We start from the raw sequence: 16,622 nt of genomic DNA, 5'->3' as shown, positions 1-16,622 counted from the left end.
CAGTGTGTTCCAGCAGTGTGCCCAGGTGGCCAAGAAGGCCAATGGCATCCTGGCCTGCATCAAGAACAGTGTGGCCAGCAGGAGCAGGGAAGTCATTGTGCCCTGTGCTCAGCACTGGTTAGGCCACACTTTGAGTCCTGTGTCCAGTTCTGGGCCCCTCAGTTCAAGAAGGACATTGAGAGACTTGAAGGTGTCCAGAGAAGGGCAACAAGGCTGGGGAGAGGCCTTGAGCACAGCCCTGTGAGGAGAGGCTGAGGGAGCTGGGGTTGTTTAGCCTGGAGAAGAGGAGGCTCAGGGGAGACCTCATTGCTCTCTACAGCTACCTGAAGGGAGGTTGTAGCCAGGAGGGTGTTGGTCTCTTCTCCCAGGCAATCAGCACCAGAACAAGAGGACACAGTCTGAAGTTGTGCCAGGGGAAGTTTAGACTGGAGGTGAGGAGAAAGTTCTTCAGAGAGAGAGTTGTTAGCCATTGGAATGTGCTGCCCAGGGAGGTGGTGGAGTCCCCATCCCTGGAGGTGTTGAAGAGGGGATTGGATGTGGCACTTGGTGCCATGGTCTAGTCATGAGGTCTGTGGTGCCAGGTTGGACTCGATGATCTTTGAGGTCTCTTCCAACCTTGGTGATACTGTGAAACCCTCCACAGGCAAACAGAAGTGGCTTCATGCTCACAGGCCCTGTTCCTCGTGGGGGATTTCAATCACCCTGACATCTGCTGGAGGGACAATACAACTCCATCCCCCTGCAAATGTTCTTTTGTTCCTAAACAACACTGGAGTTGTATACTGAATGGCCAGTTCTGTGATGTTACTGACTTTAGTGTATGCACTAAAGAGAGAGCTACCAAGAAGCTACCAGGAACCTTAGGAAGTTCAATGTGGACCTCAGCACAGCCTTCCACACTGTCCCACACCACATCCTGGTCTCCAGGCTGGTGACACATGGGTGTGATGGGTGACCACTAGATGGATAAGGAACTGGCTTGATGGCTGCACCCAGAGAGTGGCTGTCCATGGCTCCATGTCCCAGTGGAGGCCAGGGACAAGCAGAGTCCCTCAGGGATCAGTCCTGGGACCAGGCTTGTTCAACATCTCTGTGGGTGCCATGGACAGTGGCATTGAGTGCAGCCTCAGCAGGTTTGCTGATGACACCAAGCTGTGTGGTGCAGCAGACAGCTGGAGGGAAGGGATCCATCCAGAGGGACCTGGACAGGCTGGAGAGGTGGGCACAAGCCAACCTCAGGAGGTTCAACAAGACCAAGGGCAGGGTCCTGCAGCTGGGTCGAGGCAATCCCAGGCACAAATGCAGGCTGGGCAGGGACTGGCTGGAAAGCAGCCCTGAGGAGAGAGACTTGGGGGTGCTGGTGGACAAAAAGCTCACCAGGAGCTCTCAGTGTGCACTTGCAGCCCAGAAAGCCAACCAGATCCTGGGCTGCAGCAGGAGAAGTGTGGCCAGCAGGGCGAGGGAGGTGATTCTCCCCCTCTGCTCAGCTCTGCTGAGACCCCACCTGGAGTCCTGCCTCCAGTTCTGGAGCCCCTATTGCAAGAGGGATGTGGAGGTGCTGGAACGTGTCCAGAGAAGGGCCAGAAGGATGAGCAGAGGGCTGGAGCACCTCTCCTATGAGGACAGACTGAAGGAGTTGGGGCTGTTCAGTCTGGAGAAGAGAAGGCTCCCAGGTGACCTCATTGTGGCCTTCCAGGATCTGAAGGGGGCCTACAGGAAGGCTGGGGAGGGACTGCTCAGGATCTCAGGCAGTGATAGGACTAGGGGGAATGGAATGAAGCTGGAGGTGGGGAGATTGAGGCTGGAGGTGAGGAGGAAGTTCTTCCCCATGAGAGTGGTGAAGCCCTGGAATGGGTTGTCCAGGGAGGTGGTTGGGGCCCTGTCCCTGGAGGTGTTTAAGGCCAGGCTGGATGAGGCTGTGGCCAGGCTGATGTAGTGTGGGGTGTCCCTGCCCATGGCAGGGGGGTTGGAACTGGATGATCCTTGTGGTCCCTTCCAACCCTGCCTGATACTGTGATACTATGATACTATGAAATGCAGGGTCTGACAACTCAGGAGTGAAGCTCATACCTGTCTGGAGAGCAGCCCTGTCAAAAGGGATCTGGGGGTCTTCTTTGTTCACGTAGGGTGCATGAGTGTGAATGTGCCCAAGTAAAAGCTGCCACGTGATACAGCTCATTTACTGCCACTACTAAATTCTGAGGCTCCCAATGCATTTACTCAAGGACTATGGCATATGTTTAGGTACAGACATGGTCTGATATTCTCCATTTCCTCAAAACTCTATTTCCCCCATCCATACTCTGAACAGATTTGTACAGCTTTGGCTTTTTAAAACAAATTGAAGCTGCTCCACCACACAAAAGTCCAAACAGTTGCAAGCCAGAGACATGTCTGTCAGTCCTGAAGTGGGCAAGACATTCACACTCAGGAAAAGAAAAGAATCAATTTGTTCTCTTCAACCTTTTCCTCACACACACTGGGAAAAGACAAACTCTGTGTGTTTCTGAAACACAGCTTCAACAAAATAAACTGTCTTGACTGGCCAGATGAAGGCTACTGTTTGCTCCTCACTGTGCTGCAGCTCATTAAAGTTCCTTGCATAAGCAACTTTACCAACAGGAACTGCTCTGTTTTGAAGTGGCCACAGATTTGCCCCTGTGTGAGGTTGTCATTGTGTCATCTGGCATCTTTTATGGTTCTGTTTTCAGAAATGAAATCATTTTAGGCACTTAAACAAAATTGAGAGGTAATCACCTGCTGATGTGAGACTGTCAAAACAGCAAGATTGAGTGTTTAGCAAAGTCAGGTTCATTGCCTTATATGGGACTGGGATTCCTTTTCTTTTCACATATTTCATGTAAGTATCAAAACTAATAAACATTAAGGCTCATGAATTGTTCTGGATGCTCCTGGGATGCATAGATGACAGCTTCCTCCTCCAAATGGTAGAGGAACCAACAAGAAAAGGCTATGCTGGACCTTGTGCTCACCAATAGGGAAGGGCTGAGGACTGGTCACCAATGTGAGGCTCAGGGATAGCCTTGGCTGCAATAGAATTCAAGATCCTCAGGGCAACTAGGAGGATGTATCCCAAGCTTACAACCCTGGACTTCAGGCATGCAGACTCTGATCCCCTCAGGGATCTGCTGGCCAAAGTATCATGGGACAAAGCCCTAGAGGGAAGAGGGGCCCAGGGCAGCTGGGCAGTGTTCAAGGATCACCTTCTGTATGTCCAGGAGCAAAGTATATCCACAAAGAGGAAAGCAGGAAAGAATGCTGGGAGGCCTGCCTGGGTGAGCAAGGAGCTCCTGGACACCCTGGCACACAAACAGAAACTCTACATGGAGTGGAAGAGAGGACAGCTGGAATGGGGGCATGTAAGGAAGCTGCCTGAGCAGCAAGAGCCCTGGTTAGAAAAGCTAAAGCTCAGTTAGAGTTCAATCCAGCCAGGGAGATCCAGGGCAACAGCAAATACTCCATAGGTAGAGTAATGGTAAAAAGAAGCCTGGGGAAGGTGTGGGCCCCTCAGAAAGGAAACAGCTGAGCTGGTGATGAGTGACATGGAGAAGGATGAGGTTCTCAATGACTTCCTTACCTCACTCTTCATTGGCAAGGGCCCCAGCCACACTCCCAGAATGATGGAAGGTAATGGCAGGGGCTGGAGGAAGGGACTGCCCCTGGTGAGTGAAGATCAGGTTGTGACCATCTGAAGAACCTGAAAGTGTTCAAGCCCATGGGACCTGATGGGATACACCCAGGGGTGCTGAGGGAGCTGGGGAGGAGGTTGCTAAACCACTCTCCATCACATTCCAAAAGTCCTGGCAGTCTGGGGAGGTCTCCACTGACTGGGGAAGGGGAAACATAACTCCCAATTTCAAGAAGGGAAAGAGGGATGACCCAGGGAACTACAGGCCAGGCAGTCTCACCTCTGTGCCTGGTAAGATCATGGAGCAGATCCTGGAGGCACTGCTGGGGCAGAAGAATTAACAAAGAGATGATTGGGCACAATCAGCACAGCTTCACCAAGGGCAAATCCTGCCTGACAAACCTGGTGGCCTTCTGTGACGAGGTCACAACATCAATAGATGAAGGCCAAGCAACTGAAGTCATTGACCTGGACCTGAGCAAAGCCTTTGTCCCACACCACATCCTGGTCTCCAGGCTGGTGCAGGATGGGTTCCATGGTGTAATGGGTTGGGGCAGACCCCCTCCCCACCACGCGCAGAAATAACGACCCAGACAAACAGATTGCAAAAGTGATGGAAAGTTGAAATAGAGAACAGTGAGAGCGTGCAGAGAGCTAGAGACACAGTGACAAGAGAGAGAGACCCAAAAACAGACCCAAAGAAATCCCATCCCTACCTGAGGGTACACCCGAGACCCTCAGGGCTCCTTCTTCCCCCTCCCATTGCTAGGCTAGTCTCAGCTGGCCAGATCTGAGACTGCCCATCCCCCCGTGGCCTTGGGCCTAGCCAGGCCCAAAGCCAGGAGATCTCTCCCCCATGTTACCGACTGACGGAGGAGGAAGGAAAGAGGAAGTGCCAGACCCCGCCGCGAAACTTATAGTGGTGCAAGGGATCATGGTAGGAAATAACCTAATTTCCTGTGTCCACCCACTGGGCTGGACTTCTGGACACAGGAAACACCCCTGTAGCAGAGGGCACCCAGCCCAAACTACGACACATGGAAGGACCATTCAGTGCATAAAGAACTGGCTTGATGGCCACACCCAAAGGGTGGCTGTCAATGGTCCATGGCCAAGTGGAGGCCAGGGACAAGCAGAGTCCCTCAGGGATCAGTCCTGGGACCAGGCTTGTTCAACATCTTTGTGGGGGCCATGGACAGTGGCATTGAGTGCACCCTCAGCAGGTTTGCTGATGACACCAAGCTGTGTGGTGCAGCAGACAGCTGGAGGGAAGGGATCCATCCAGAGGGATTTTTGGCAGGCTGGAGAGGTGAGGCATGAGAGCCTCATGAGGTTCAACAAGACCAAGTGCAAGGTCCTGCATCCCAGGCACTGTTAGAGGCTGGGCAGGGACTGGTTTGAGGGCAGCCCTGAAGAAAAGGAGCTGGGGGTGCTGGTGGATGAGAAGCTCAACAGGAGCCAGCAGCGAGCACTTGCAGCCCAGAAAGCCAACCAGAGCCTGGGCTGCATCAAGAGAAGCATAACCAGCAGGTCAAGGGAGGTGATTCTCCTCATCTGCTCCACTCTGGTGAGACCCCACCTGGAGTACTGCCTCCAGTTATGGAGCCTCTGTTCCAGGAAGGATCTGAAGGTGCTGGAAGGTGTCCAGAGAAGGGCCACGAGGAGGAGCAGTGGGCTGGAGCTGCTCTGCTATGGAGACAGCCTGAGAGAATTGGGGCTGTTCAGTCTGGAGAAGAGAAGGCTCCCAGGAGACCTTGTTGTGGCCTTCTAGTATCTGAAGGGGGTTACAAGAAAGCTGGGGAGGGACTTTTTAGTGTGTCAGGTAATGATAGGACTAGGGGGATGGAGTAAAACTAGAAATGGGTAAATTGAGATTGGAACACAGCCCTATGAGGAGAGGCTGAGGGAGCTGGGGCTGCTTAGCCTGGAGAGGAGGAGACTCAGGGGTGACCTTATCACTCTCTACAACTACCTGAAGGGAGGTTGTAGACAGGCAGATGATGGTCTCTTCTCCCAGGCACCCAGTACCAGAACAAGAGGACACAGTCTCAGGCTGTGCCAGGGGAGGTTTAGGTTGGATGTTAGGAAGAAGTTCTACACAGAGAGAGTGATTGCCCATTGGAATGGGTTGCCCAGGGAGGTGGTGGAGTCACCATCCCTGGAGGTGTTCAGGAGGAGACTTGATGGGGTGCTTGGTGCCATGGGTTAGCTGTTTGGGTGGGTTGGATTGGTTGATGGGTTGGACACAATGATCTTGAAGGTCTCTTCCAACCTGGTTTGGTTTATTCTAATAAAGGTTTATTCTAATAAAGGATGTTAGGAAGAAGTTCTTTCCCCTGCGGGTGGTGAGAGCCTGACACAGGTTGCCCAGGGAGGTGGTGGAAGCCTCATCCCTGGAGGTTTTTAAGGCCAGGCTGGATGTGGCTGTGAGCAACCTGCTGTAGTGTGAGGTGTCCCTGCCCATGGCAGGGGGTTGGAACTGGCTGAGCCTTGAGGTCCCTTCCAGCCCTGAGAGCTCTGTGATTCCGTAATGTTGAAATGCATGCTCTGAAGGCCCAAAGGTATGCCAAAGCACAGAGTCAACACCTCCCCTCTGTAAGCCTCGTTGTACTCAAACAGGGAACACCTGAGAAGCAGTTCTTACCTGTTAGATAGCATCTTGCCCTCTTTGTCTTTCCCAACGACAGACCCTGGTCTTTGCTTCCAGCTGGCTTCTGGGACACCTATTTTGCATTTCTGCAGAAATACAAAGTACCACTTATTAATTTCCTCCTGTTGCTCCTGATGGCTAACTGCCTTCATCACTAATGCCCAAATAATGCAGGGGGAAAAATATCAGCAAACATCCTGGGGGTACAAATGCTTCAAAATCCAGAACATGAAAACTCTCAATCCTGACAGAATTCATGTGCTCTGCAAACCAAGTGGCCTCAAATACAAGGGCATAACATCATGAAAAGAAGTCAATAGATTGAATTTTTACACTGGCAGCTTCTGGTAGGACTGAGAACACAAACAAGTCTGAGGAGGAAGTTCTTCCCCATGAGAGTGGTGAAGCCCTGGAGTGGGTTGTGCAGGGAGGTGGTTGAGGCCCTGTCCCTGGAGGTGTTTAAGGCCAGGCTGGATGAGGCTGTGGCCAGGCTGATGTAGTGTGGGGTGTCCCTGCCCATGGCAGGGGGGTTGGAACTAGATGATCCTTGTGGTCCCTTCCAACCCTGACTGATACTATATACTATGAAATTAAGCAGGCTTAGCCTCCTTAAGCCAGAGTGCTTCTGGAATTTCTTAGGGGCTCACTTTTTGTTGCTGGATAGAAAGTTAATGCAGTCTACTCTTACCCAGTACTAAGAGGCATTCAGGCATTGATTCAGGGAGTCAGATCTTGCACTGTTGTATAAATGTTTCAGGATATTAGCAACTCTTGACTGAACAGATGACCACAATTGAATTGTTCCATCTTTAAGTTATTTCATCCTCCCCTGACTCTTCCATAGCTCCTGATAAAATACACTCACCTCCCTCGAGGTAGCTCCAGCTTTATCATTCTGAACATGCAGCTCTTAAAATTGTTCAGGACATTTAAAAATCTTATTCTCCAGTGAGAAAAAAAAAAGAGGGTATGAATGCAGAATGGGGCAGAATTTGCACAGCACAAGCATTTCTTTCCTGCACAGCCTTTTGATCCCCTTCTTTTGAGACTGTTCTAATATGTATGCTAAACATAGGGTTGGAAAATCACAGCGTTTACCTGTACAATGACATCATGTTCATCTTTGAGAGGTTTGCTCCTCTCCCTGCAAAGGAAACACAAGCAAAAGAAACACTGAGGACAAACACTTCGAAGTGCTGACATTTCTGCTCGGCACCAGCAGTCAAACTGGACAGCTGGCAGTGTGAAAGGCAAGACAAATGCACTTTAGTTTGTCATATCTCCATTCTTGATCATGCTTTATATTCTCACCACAGCCAAGCCAGTTCCTTGTCTGGGTCACTGCATTTCCATAGGGCTATGATGATTAAAGCAAGCTGGCACATGGCCCTCAAAACAATGTTACACAATCACAGAATATCTGTGGTTGGAAGAGACCTTCAAAGGTCATTTAGTCCAACCTTCAACCAAGCACTGCAAGGTCACCACTGAATCAAGTCCCTAAGCACCAGGCCCACATGCCACTTTAAATACCTCCAGGGATGGTAACTCCACTATTGAACTCAGCAAACTATTCCAATGTTTGATATCTTTTCAGTGAAGAAATAATTCCTAATACCCAGCCTAAACCTCCCCTGCAGGTCCATTTCCTCTAGGCCCCATAGACCTGAGCACATCTAAGTGGCACAACAGATCACTGATCATTTCCTCCCACATTCACAAGTGATGAGGAAAAGGCTGAGGTACTCAATAACTTCTTTACCTCAGTCTTCACTGCAAGGGCCTCCAGCCACACTCCTGATGTTATGGAAGACAATGCCAGGGACGGGGAGGAAGAACTGCCCATGGGAAGTGAAGATCAGGTTGGTGATCACCTGAAGAACCTGAAAGTGTCCAAGTCCATGGGACCCGACGGGATACACCCAGGGGTACTGAGAGAACTGGCAGAGGAGGTTGCTGAACCCCTCTCTATTATATTTCAAAAGTCATGGCAGTCTGGGGCAGTCCCCACAGACTGGAAAAGGGGAAACATTGCCCCCATCTTCAAAAAGGGTAAGAAGGAGGAACCAGGGAACTCCAGGCCAGGCAGTCTCACCTCTGTGCCTGAAAAGATCATGGAGCAGATCCTCCTGGAGTCACTACTGGCTCAGAAGAATAGTGAAGAGGTGACTGGGAACAGTCAGCATGGCTTCACCAAGGGCAAATCCTGCCTGACCAACCTGGTGGCCTTCTATGAGCAGGTGACAAAATTAATAGCTGAGGGGCAAGCAACTGATGTCATTTACCTGGAGCTGAGCAAAGCCTTCCATACTGTCCCACACCACATCCTGGTCTCCAGGCTGGTGACACATGGGTGTGATGGGTGACCACTAGATGGATAAGGAACTGGCTTGATGGCTGCACCCAAAGAGTGGCTGTCAATGGCTCCATGTCCCAGGGGAGGCCAGGGACAAGCAGAGTCCCTCAGGGATCAGTCCTGGGACCAGGCTTGTTCAACATCTTTGTGGGTGCCATGGACAGTGGCATTGAGTGCACCCTCAGCAGGTTTGCTGATGACACCAAGCTGTGTGGTGCAGCAGACAGCTGGAGGGAAGGGATCCATCCAGAGGGACCTGGACAGGCTGGAGAGGTGGGCACAAGCCAACCTCAGGAGCTTCAACAAGACCAAGGGCAGGGTCCTGCATCTGGGTCGAGGCAAACCCAGGCACAAATGCAGGCTGGGCAGGGACTGGCTGGAAAGCAGCCCTGAGGAGAGAGCCTTGGGGGTGCTGGGGGAGGAGAAGCTCACCAGGAGCTCTCAGTGTGCACTTGCAGCCCACAAAGCCAATCAGATCCTGGGCTGCAGCCGGAGAAGTGTGGCCAGCAGGGCAAGGGAGGTGATTCTCCCCCTCTGCTCAGCTCTGCTGAGACCCCACCTGGAGTACTGCCTCCAGTTCTGGAGCCCCTATTCCAAGAGGGATGTGGAGGTGCTGGAAGGTGTCCAGAGAAGGGCCAGGAGGAGGAGCAGAGGGCTGGAGCACCTCTGCTGTGAGGACAGACTGAAGGAGTTGGGGCTGTTCAGTCTGCAGAAGAGAAGGCTCCCAGGTGACCTCATTGTGGCCTTCCAGGATCTGAAGGGGGCTACAGGAAGGCTGGGGAGGGACTGCTCAGGATGTCAGGGAGTGATAGGACTAGGGGGAATGGAATGAAGCTGGAGGTGGGGAGATTCAGGCTGGAGGTGAGGAGGAAGTTCTTCCCCATGAGAGTGGTGAAACCCTGGAATGGGTTGTCCAGGGAGGTGGTTGGGGCCCTGTCCCTGGAGGTGTTTAAGGCCAGGCTGGCTGAGGCTGTGGCCAGGCTGATGTAGTGTGGGGTGTCCCTGCCCATGGCAGGGGGGTTGGAACTAGATGATCCTTGTGGTCCCTTCCAACCCTGACTGATACTGTGATACTATGATTATGGGGACTGCACTCTGCTCCCCATCCCTGTCGGCCAGTTCAGGGAGCTGGACCCCCAGGAAGCAAATGGTATTGCTAACAATGACTGAGGCAAAGTAGGCATTCATCAGCTCATCCTTTTCCTTGCCCTTGGTCACCAGGTTTCTCTTTGCACCCAGCAGTGGGCGGAGACTCTCCTCAGCTCTTCTTCTACTGTGAACATATTTATAGAAACATTTTGTGTCTAATGACACTGCCCAAATGAAGGTCTAGCTGAGCTTTGGCCTTTCTAATTTCTCTCTGCAAATCCTTGCAATAACTTTGTACTCTTCCTGAGTTGCCAGCACTCCAGTTTGTTTCCCACACATTTTTTTCTTATTCTTCTCTCCACTGCTGCAGTGTTTTCTACCCTTTCTTACACACGATTTCCCAGTGGTACCACTGTCAAGGCTGAGCGGCTCAGCTGTGGTAATTTGGCCATGGCTGGGGGGCCAGATGCCCACCAAAGCTGTGACTCTCCTACTTAGATGGACAGGGGAAAGGGAAAATATAAACAACATGGATTTAGGGTTTAGGAAGGGCAGGTCCTGCCTCTCCAACCTGATCTCCTTCTATGCCCAGGGGACTGCCTGGTGGATGTGGGGCAGGCTGTGGATGTGGTCTGCCTGGACTTCAGCAAGGCCTTTGACACCATCCCCCACAGCAAACTGCTGGCTAAGCTGTCAGCCCCTGGCTTGGACAGCAGCACTCTGAGCTGGGTTAGGAACTGGCTGGAGGCTGAGCCCAGAGAGTGGTGGTGAATGGTGCCACAGCCAGCTGGCAGCCAGGCACCAGTGGTGTCCCCCAGGGATCAGTGCTGGGCCCTGTGCTCTTTAACATCTTCATTGATGATCTGGATGAGGGCATTGAGTCAGTCATCAGCAAGTTTGCAGATGACACCAAGCTGGGAGCAGATGTTGGTCAGTTGGAGGGCAGAAGGTCTCTGCAGAGGGACCTCGACCGACTGGACAGATGGGCAGAGTCCAACAGGATGGCATTCAACAAGTCCAAGTGCCAGGGGCTGCACTTTGGCCACAGCAACCCCAGGCAGAGCTACAGGCTGGGGTCAGAGTGGCTGAGAGCTGCCAATCAGAGAGGTACCTGGGGGTGCTGATTGACAGTCACCTAAACATGAGCCAGCAGTGTGCCCAGGTGGCCAAGAAGGCCAATGGCATCCTGGCCTGCATCAGGAACAGTGTGGCCAGCAGGAGCAGGGAAGTCATTGTGCCCTGTACTGTGCATTGGTTAGGCCACACCTTGAGTCCTGTGTCCAGTTCTGGGCCCCTCAGTTTAAGAAGGACATTGAGAGACTTGAACATGTCCAGAGAAGGGCAACAAGGCTGGGGAGAGGCCTTGAGCACAGCCCTGTGAGGAGAGGCTGAGGGAGCTGGGATTGTTTAGCCTGGAGAAGAGGAGGCCCAGGGGAGACCTCATTGCCCTCTACAACTACCTGAAGGGAGGTTGTAGCCAGGTGGGGGTTGGTCTCTTCTCCCAGGCACCCAGCAGCAGAACAAGAGGACACAGTCTCAAGCTGTGCCAGGGGAAGTTTAGGCTGGAGGTGAGGAGAAAGTTCTTCACAGAGAGAGATTGGCCATTGGAATGTGCTGCCCAGGGAGGTGGTGGAGTCCCCATCCCTGGAGGTGTTCAAGAGGGGATTGGATGTGGCACTTGGTGCCATGGTCTAGTCATGAGGTCTGTGGTGACAGGTTGGACTTGATGATCTTTGAGGTCTCTTCCAGCCTTGGTGACTGTGTGATTCTGTGAAAGGCCTGTGAGTTAAGATGGAAGCAATTTCACAGGATGAAAAGCAAAGGCAAAGGACACATGTGGATCCAAGAGCAAACATAGATGTTATTCTCTACCTCCCATCAGCAGACACTGTTCAGGCACTCCCCAGGAAGCAGGGGTTCAACACACGTAGTGGTTGCTTGGGGGGACAGATACCATCCACAAATGCCACCACACTGCCTCCTTTCACTTAGCTTTTCCCTCTGAGCTGATGTCATATGGTATCAAACACCACTGTGGTCACTTTGGGTCCGCTGGCCCAGCTGTGTCCCTACCCAAGATCTTGGGCATCTCTTGGCCTACTGTTGGGGTGGAAAATGCTGTGAAACCACAGCCCTCGTGCTTGGCTCAGCAGCAGCCAGAACACTGGTGTGTTACCAACACCCAGCTGCAGCACTGCAAACCACAGCACTAGGAAAGATGCTCTGGGAAGAAGCATCTCCAGCTCAGCCAAGGCATATACAGCAGGCCTGGCCTCTGCTCTCTAGCACAGACATCACTCCCACAGTGACATCCCTGCCAACACCTGGAGACCTACAGCCAGTACACAGTAACATAATGCCATCCTTTGATGGATCTCTTTAGAATGAGTCAGCAAGGTCTTGATGAATGCAAGGTCGACATTGCCTTAAAAAGCTCAGCTGCTTCTCTTCCTGTAAGGTTTCTGTCACTAGGGACACCTCCCTGTCATGGAAGGAGATGCACAGAATTGTTCTAACCATGGTAACAACACTTCAAAAACCTCTCACCCTGGGAACAGCAATACTTGAGCCTCCCCAAACCTGCAGACTATTCTGCATGAACAGATATGCAGTTTAAGAAAGCCCAGGGCAGCACAGCAGCTGGAGTCAAGGCCCAGGGATGCACAGCAGCTGGAGTCAAGGCCAGGGCAGCACGGCAGCTGGAGTCAAGGCTCAGGGATGCACAGCAGCTGGAATCAAGGCTCAGAGCAGCACAGCAGCTGGAGTCAAGGCCCAGGGATGCACAGCAGCTGGAGTCAAGGCTCAGGGATGCACAGCAGCTGGAGTCAAGGCTCAAGGATGCACAGCAGCTGGAGTCAAGGCCCAGGGATGCACAGCAGCTGGAATCAGGGCTCAGAGCAGCGCAGCAGCTGGAGTCAAGGCCCAGGGCAGCACAGCAGCTGGAGCCAAGGCCCAGGGCAGCACAGCAGCTGGAGTCAAGGCCAGGGCAGCACAGTAACTAGTTTGTGCATAATTGTGGGTAGGGTTTTCAGGAAAACAAAGATAACTACGTTATTATGTGAGTGCTGCTGCTCCGGCCTCCCCCTGGCACCGCTCCTGCGTGCCACAGAGGCTGTGCTTCCCCATGGGGGCAGGGGAACCGGGGGCCTGTGTGGTAATGGTTTGTCACAGTATCACAGTATAACTTAGGTTGGAAAGGACCTCGAGGATCATCGAGTCCAACCTATCAACACAGACCCCATGCCTAGACCATGGCACCAAGTGCCACGTCCAATCTCCCCTTGAACGCCTCCAGGGTCGATGACTCAACCACCTCCCTGGGCAACTCGTTCCAATGCCAAATGACTCGCTCGGTGAAGAACTTCCTCCCCACCTCGAGTCTAAACCTCCCCTGGCGCAGCTTGAGACTGTGTCCTCTTGTTCTGGTGCTGCTTGCCTGGGAGAACAGGCCAACCCCTTCCTGGCTACAACCACCCTTCAGGTAGTTGTAGAGGGCAATGAGGTCACCCCTGAGCCTCCTCTTCTCCAGGCTAAACAATCCCAGCTCCCTCAGCCTCTCCTCATAGGGCTTGTGTTCAAGGCCTCTCCCCAGCCTTGTTGCCCTTCTCTGGACACACTCAAGTGTTTCAATGTCCTTCTTAAACTGAGGAGCCCAGAACTGGACACAGGACTCAAGGTGTGGCCTAACCAATGCAGAGTACAGGGCACAATGACTTCCCTGCTCCTGCTGGCCACACTATTCCTAATGCAGGCCAGGATGCTATTGGCCCTCCTGGCCACCTGGGCACACTGCTGGCTCATATTCAGGTGGCTGTTGATCAGCACCCCCAGGTCCCTCTCTCTTTGGGAGCTCTCAGTCACTCCAACCCCAGCCTGTAGCTCTGCATGGGATTGCCGTAGCCAAAGTGCAGCACTCGACACTTGGACTTGTTGAATGCCATCCTGTTGGACTCTGCCCATCTGTCCAGTCGGTCGAGGTCCCTCTGCAGAGCCCTTCTGCCCTCTAACTGACTAACATCTGCCCCTAACTTACTGAGTCTCTTGTCTTTCTCTACGTCAGTTTTGGCTAGGCAGGCGCACTCTGCTCGGCTGCAGGACCTGCTGAGGAGCAGGACCTCTCAGGGCCCCCCGAGATATTCTCGAGGAGAGCTCCGCTACTCACCAGATCGCTGTAGGAACAGACAAGACTGCCGCCAAAGAGAAGGTTTGCCTCTACAAAAGGGGTATCATAGAATCAGTCAGGGTTGGAAGGGACCACAAGGATCATCTAGTTCCAACCCCCCTGCCATGGGCAGGGACACCCCACACTACATCAGCCTGGCCACAGCCTCATCCAGCCTGGCCTTAAACACCTCCAGGGATGGTAACTCTGTAAGCCGTGAGGGGATGCCCTGCGCAGGAGAGAGGCATTTATTGCACCCCTAGGTAAAAGAGCTCTTGGGTTGGGACCAGTGGGGTCCCGAGGGTAACTATAAGCATTGTTTATATATTATGAGCATTGTTTGTAGTGTGGGACCAGGGGGGTCCCAAAGGGAATTATAAGTATTAAGTCTGTGAGGGGCCAAGAGGGTCCCCAAAGAACTCCAGCCATCAAAACTTACCCAGAAAAGAAACCTCGCAGGGTCATCGTCATAGGAGACTCCCTACTGAAGGGAACAGAGGGCCCAATATGCAGACCAGACCCATTTCATAGAGCGGTCAGCTGCCTCCCTGGTGCCCAAGTAAAAGATGTTGTAGATAGAATTCCCAACCTCGTGAGTCCTTCGGACTACTACCCACTGCTGGTCTTTCAGGTGGGCAGTGACGATGTAACAATGAGAGGCTCACAATCTATTAAAAAAGACTTCAGAACCTTAGGGCAAATGCTAAAGGTATCAGGGGCTCAAGTCGTGTTCTCTGCCATCCCTCTAACGTCAGCAATGGATGAGGACACACTGAGGAAGGGCTGACAGATCAGTTCATGGCTCAGGGGCTGGTGCCATCGACAGGGCTTTGGGTTCCACAATCATGGATTGGTTTTCAAGGCACCTGAGCTGAAAACAACTCATGGGACACACTTGTCCCAGAGGGGGATAAGAATCCTGGGGCAGGAATTGGCAGGGCTCATTGATAGGGCTTTAAACTAGATTTGAAGGGGGAAGGGGTTAATAGTCTCCTGCTGGCTGGTGACAAACAGAGGGGCAGCTCACCAGCAGTAGAGAGAAGGAGAGCTGGTAAGGGCTCTCAACTTGCTACCCTGAGGCAAGCCACGAATGATCCACCAGGACATTCTGTGGAAACCGAGGGGATTTGGCACAAGAGGAGGACAGGGCCAGCCCAGCTGAAGTGCTTCTATGCGAATGCGTGCAGCTTGGGCAACAAACAGGATGAGTTAAGGGCCACTGTGCTGCTGGGATGCCACGACATAGTGGCTGTTACTGAAACTTGGTGGGATGAATCCCATGACTGGGATGTAGGCATAGATGGGTATAAACTCTTTAGGAAGGATAGGCAGGGAAGGAGAGGAGGAGGTGTTGCCCTCTATGTCAATAGCCAGTTGGAATCAGTGGAGCTCCAACTGGGGAGGGATGATGAGCTAGTTGAGAGTGTATGGGTCAAAATTAAAGGCAGGACAGGGGAAGAAGATATTACTGTGGGGGTCTCCTACAGGCCACCTGACCAGCAGATCCAAGCAGATGAGGCCCTCCATAGGCAAATAGAAGCAGCTTCCAGGTCACAAGCCCTGGTCCTCATGGGTGATTTCAACCACCCGGATATCTGCTGGAGGGACAACACAGCAAGGCACCAGCAATCCAGGATGTTCCTGGACTGCATAGAAGACAACTTCCTCCTCCAAATGGTGGAGGAACCAACAAGAAATGGTGCTATGCTGGACCTTGTTCTCACCAACAGGGAAGGGCTGGTAAGCAATGTGAGGCTCATAGACGGCCTTGGCTGCAGTGACCATGAAGCAGTTGAATTTAACATCCTCAGGGCAATCAGGAGGAAGTATTCCAAGCTCATGACCCTAGACTTTAGGCATGCAGATTTTGATCGCTTCAGGGATCTGCTAGCCAAAGTGTCATGGGACAAAGCCCTGGAGGGAAGAGGGACCCAGGACAGCTGGTCAGTATTCAAGGACCACCTCCTCTGTGTCCAGGAGCTCTGTGTACCAACAAAGAGAAAAGCAGGTAAGAATGCTAGGACGCCTGCCTGGATGGGCAAGGAGCTACTGGACACACTATTACTTAAAAGGAAACTCTACAGGAAGTGGAGGGAAGGACAGGTAGAACAGGGGGAATACAAGGAAGCTACCCGAGCAGCAAGAGTCCTGGTTAGGAAAGCCAAAGCAGAGTTTGAGTTGAATCTAGCCAGGGAGATTAAAGGGAACACTAAGAACTTTTACAGGTATATTAATGGGAAGAAGAAGCCTAGAGAAGGTGTGGGCCCCCTCAGAAAAGAAAATGGTGACATGGTCACCTGTGATGAGGAAAAGGCTGAGGTACTCAATAACTTCTTTACCTCAGTCTTCACTGCAAGGGCCTCTAGCCACACTCCTGATGTTATGGAAGTCAAAGCCAGGGACAGGGAGGAAGAACTGCCCATTGTAAGTGCAGATCAGGTTGGTGATCATCTGAAGAACCTGAAAGTGTTCAAGTCCATGGGACCCGACGGGTTACACCCAGGGGTACTGAGAGAACTGGCAGAGGAGGTTGCTAAACCCCTCTCTATTATATTTCAAAAGTCCTGGCAGTCTGGTGAAGTCCCCACAGACTGGAAAAGGGGAAACATTGCCCCCATCTTCAAAAAGGGCAAGAAGGAGGAACCAGGGAACTCCAGGCCAGTCAGTCTCACCTCTGTGCCTGGAAAGATCATGGAGCAGATCCTCCTGGAGTCAC

At 52.3% G+C, this 16,622-nt stretch overlaps 1 protein-coding gene across 1 annotated transcript in view; it reads right to left on the bottom strand.

Annotated features, from left to right (window-relative positions):
• Positions 1-16,622, bottom strand: part of CRACR2A (calcium release activated channel regulator 2A) — a 91,343-nt gene that overhangs the window by 29,127 nt on the left and 45,594 nt on the right. Inside the window, 3 exon segments of the mRNA XM_068166071.1 lie at positions 6,294-6,385; positions 7,398-7,443; positions 12,170-12,226. Coding sequence (XP_068022172.1) covers positions 6,294-6,385; positions 7,398-7,443; positions 12,170-12,226 — 195 coding nt within the window.

The sequence above is a fragment of the Melanerpes formicivorus genome, unplaced genomic scaffold, assembly GCF_026170545.1.
Source record: "Melanerpes formicivorus ecotype bairdi unplaced genomic scaffold, bMelFor1.0.p_v2 SCAF_96, whole genome shotgun sequence".
Taxonomy (NCBI): Eukaryota; Metazoa; Chordata; class Aves; order Piciformes; family Picidae; genus Melanerpes; species Melanerpes formicivorus.
This window is presented reverse-complemented; position numbering and strand designations above follow the sequence as displayed.